This window comes from Colobus angolensis, unplaced genomic scaffold, assembly GCF_000951035.1.
Source record: "Colobus angolensis palliatus isolate OR3802 unplaced genomic scaffold, Cang.pa_1.0 Scaffold135, whole genome shotgun sequence".
NCBI classification, from domain to species: domain Eukaryota; kingdom Metazoa; phylum Chordata; class Mammalia; order Primates; family Cercopithecidae; genus Colobus; species Colobus angolensis.
The window spans coordinates 3557310-3557960 of record NW_012114433.1 but is presented as its reverse complement, the minus strand read 5'-3'; the positions used below and the strand labels follow the sequence as shown (position 1 = coordinate 3557960).

Genomic DNA, 651 nt, shown 5'->3' with positions numbered 1-651 from the left:
TCATCTGACAATTTTCTTCACTTCCTTCCCTCTTTGGAATTCTCACTGGCCACAGCATGTCTGTAAAGAACCAAGCCACCTCCACTGACCCTGTTCTCACCTCTTCTGTTCTAGAATTCCAGGAAATGGTGCACTCTTAAAAGCCCCAGTCTCTGGAGAAAAGAGAGAAAGGAATAATCACCTGGAAGGATTCCAAAGCCCTGGGAACGGGGAACCCCACATCCTACCCCTACCTAATTTGTTAATTTCCCTGGAAACCTTCTGCAGTTTGCTCATTGTTTCAGCGAGGTCATGAGAGAGTCACTCACGACTTTCTGGTGGTGGATATGCCCTGACGACTTCTGTAAGCCCCCTTCCCCCGACAGGCAATGCCTCTAAAAATCACCCAATAAAGACAGGCTCCTCATCATCTGCCGATGTGTGTGCGTGTTTTTTTCTCAGCAGGACACTCAAGCAAGCTGGGACCAAGGGCTTTTCCTCAGATTTCTGGTCCCATCAAGCTTGGAGCGGACCATGCTGGTGTTATGCTTGAGCAAACAAGGAAATCAGGTTTTGGAGTATTTTTTTGGTTGTTTCTTTAAAGTCACAAATAAATGCCATTGTCATGCTAGGATTTTTCTCAGCAAATCTTCTGACACTGAAATTAATAGA

The 651-nt window shown here is 45.6% G+C and overlaps 1 protein-coding gene across 1 annotated transcript in view; it reads left to right on the top strand.

Moving 5' to 3' along the window:
* The window catches only part of OCM (oncomodulin), a 19044-nt gene extending 18635 nt beyond the window's left edge, over window positions 1-409 (top strand). The window contains exon 4 of the mRNA XM_011934390.1: window positions 115-409. Coding sequence (XP_011789780.1) covers window positions 115-140 — 26 coding nt within the window. The 3' untranslated portion in view covers window positions 141-409. The remainder of the gene's footprint in view (window positions 1-114) is intronic.
* The last annotated feature ends 242 nt before the right edge of the window (window positions 410-651 follow it).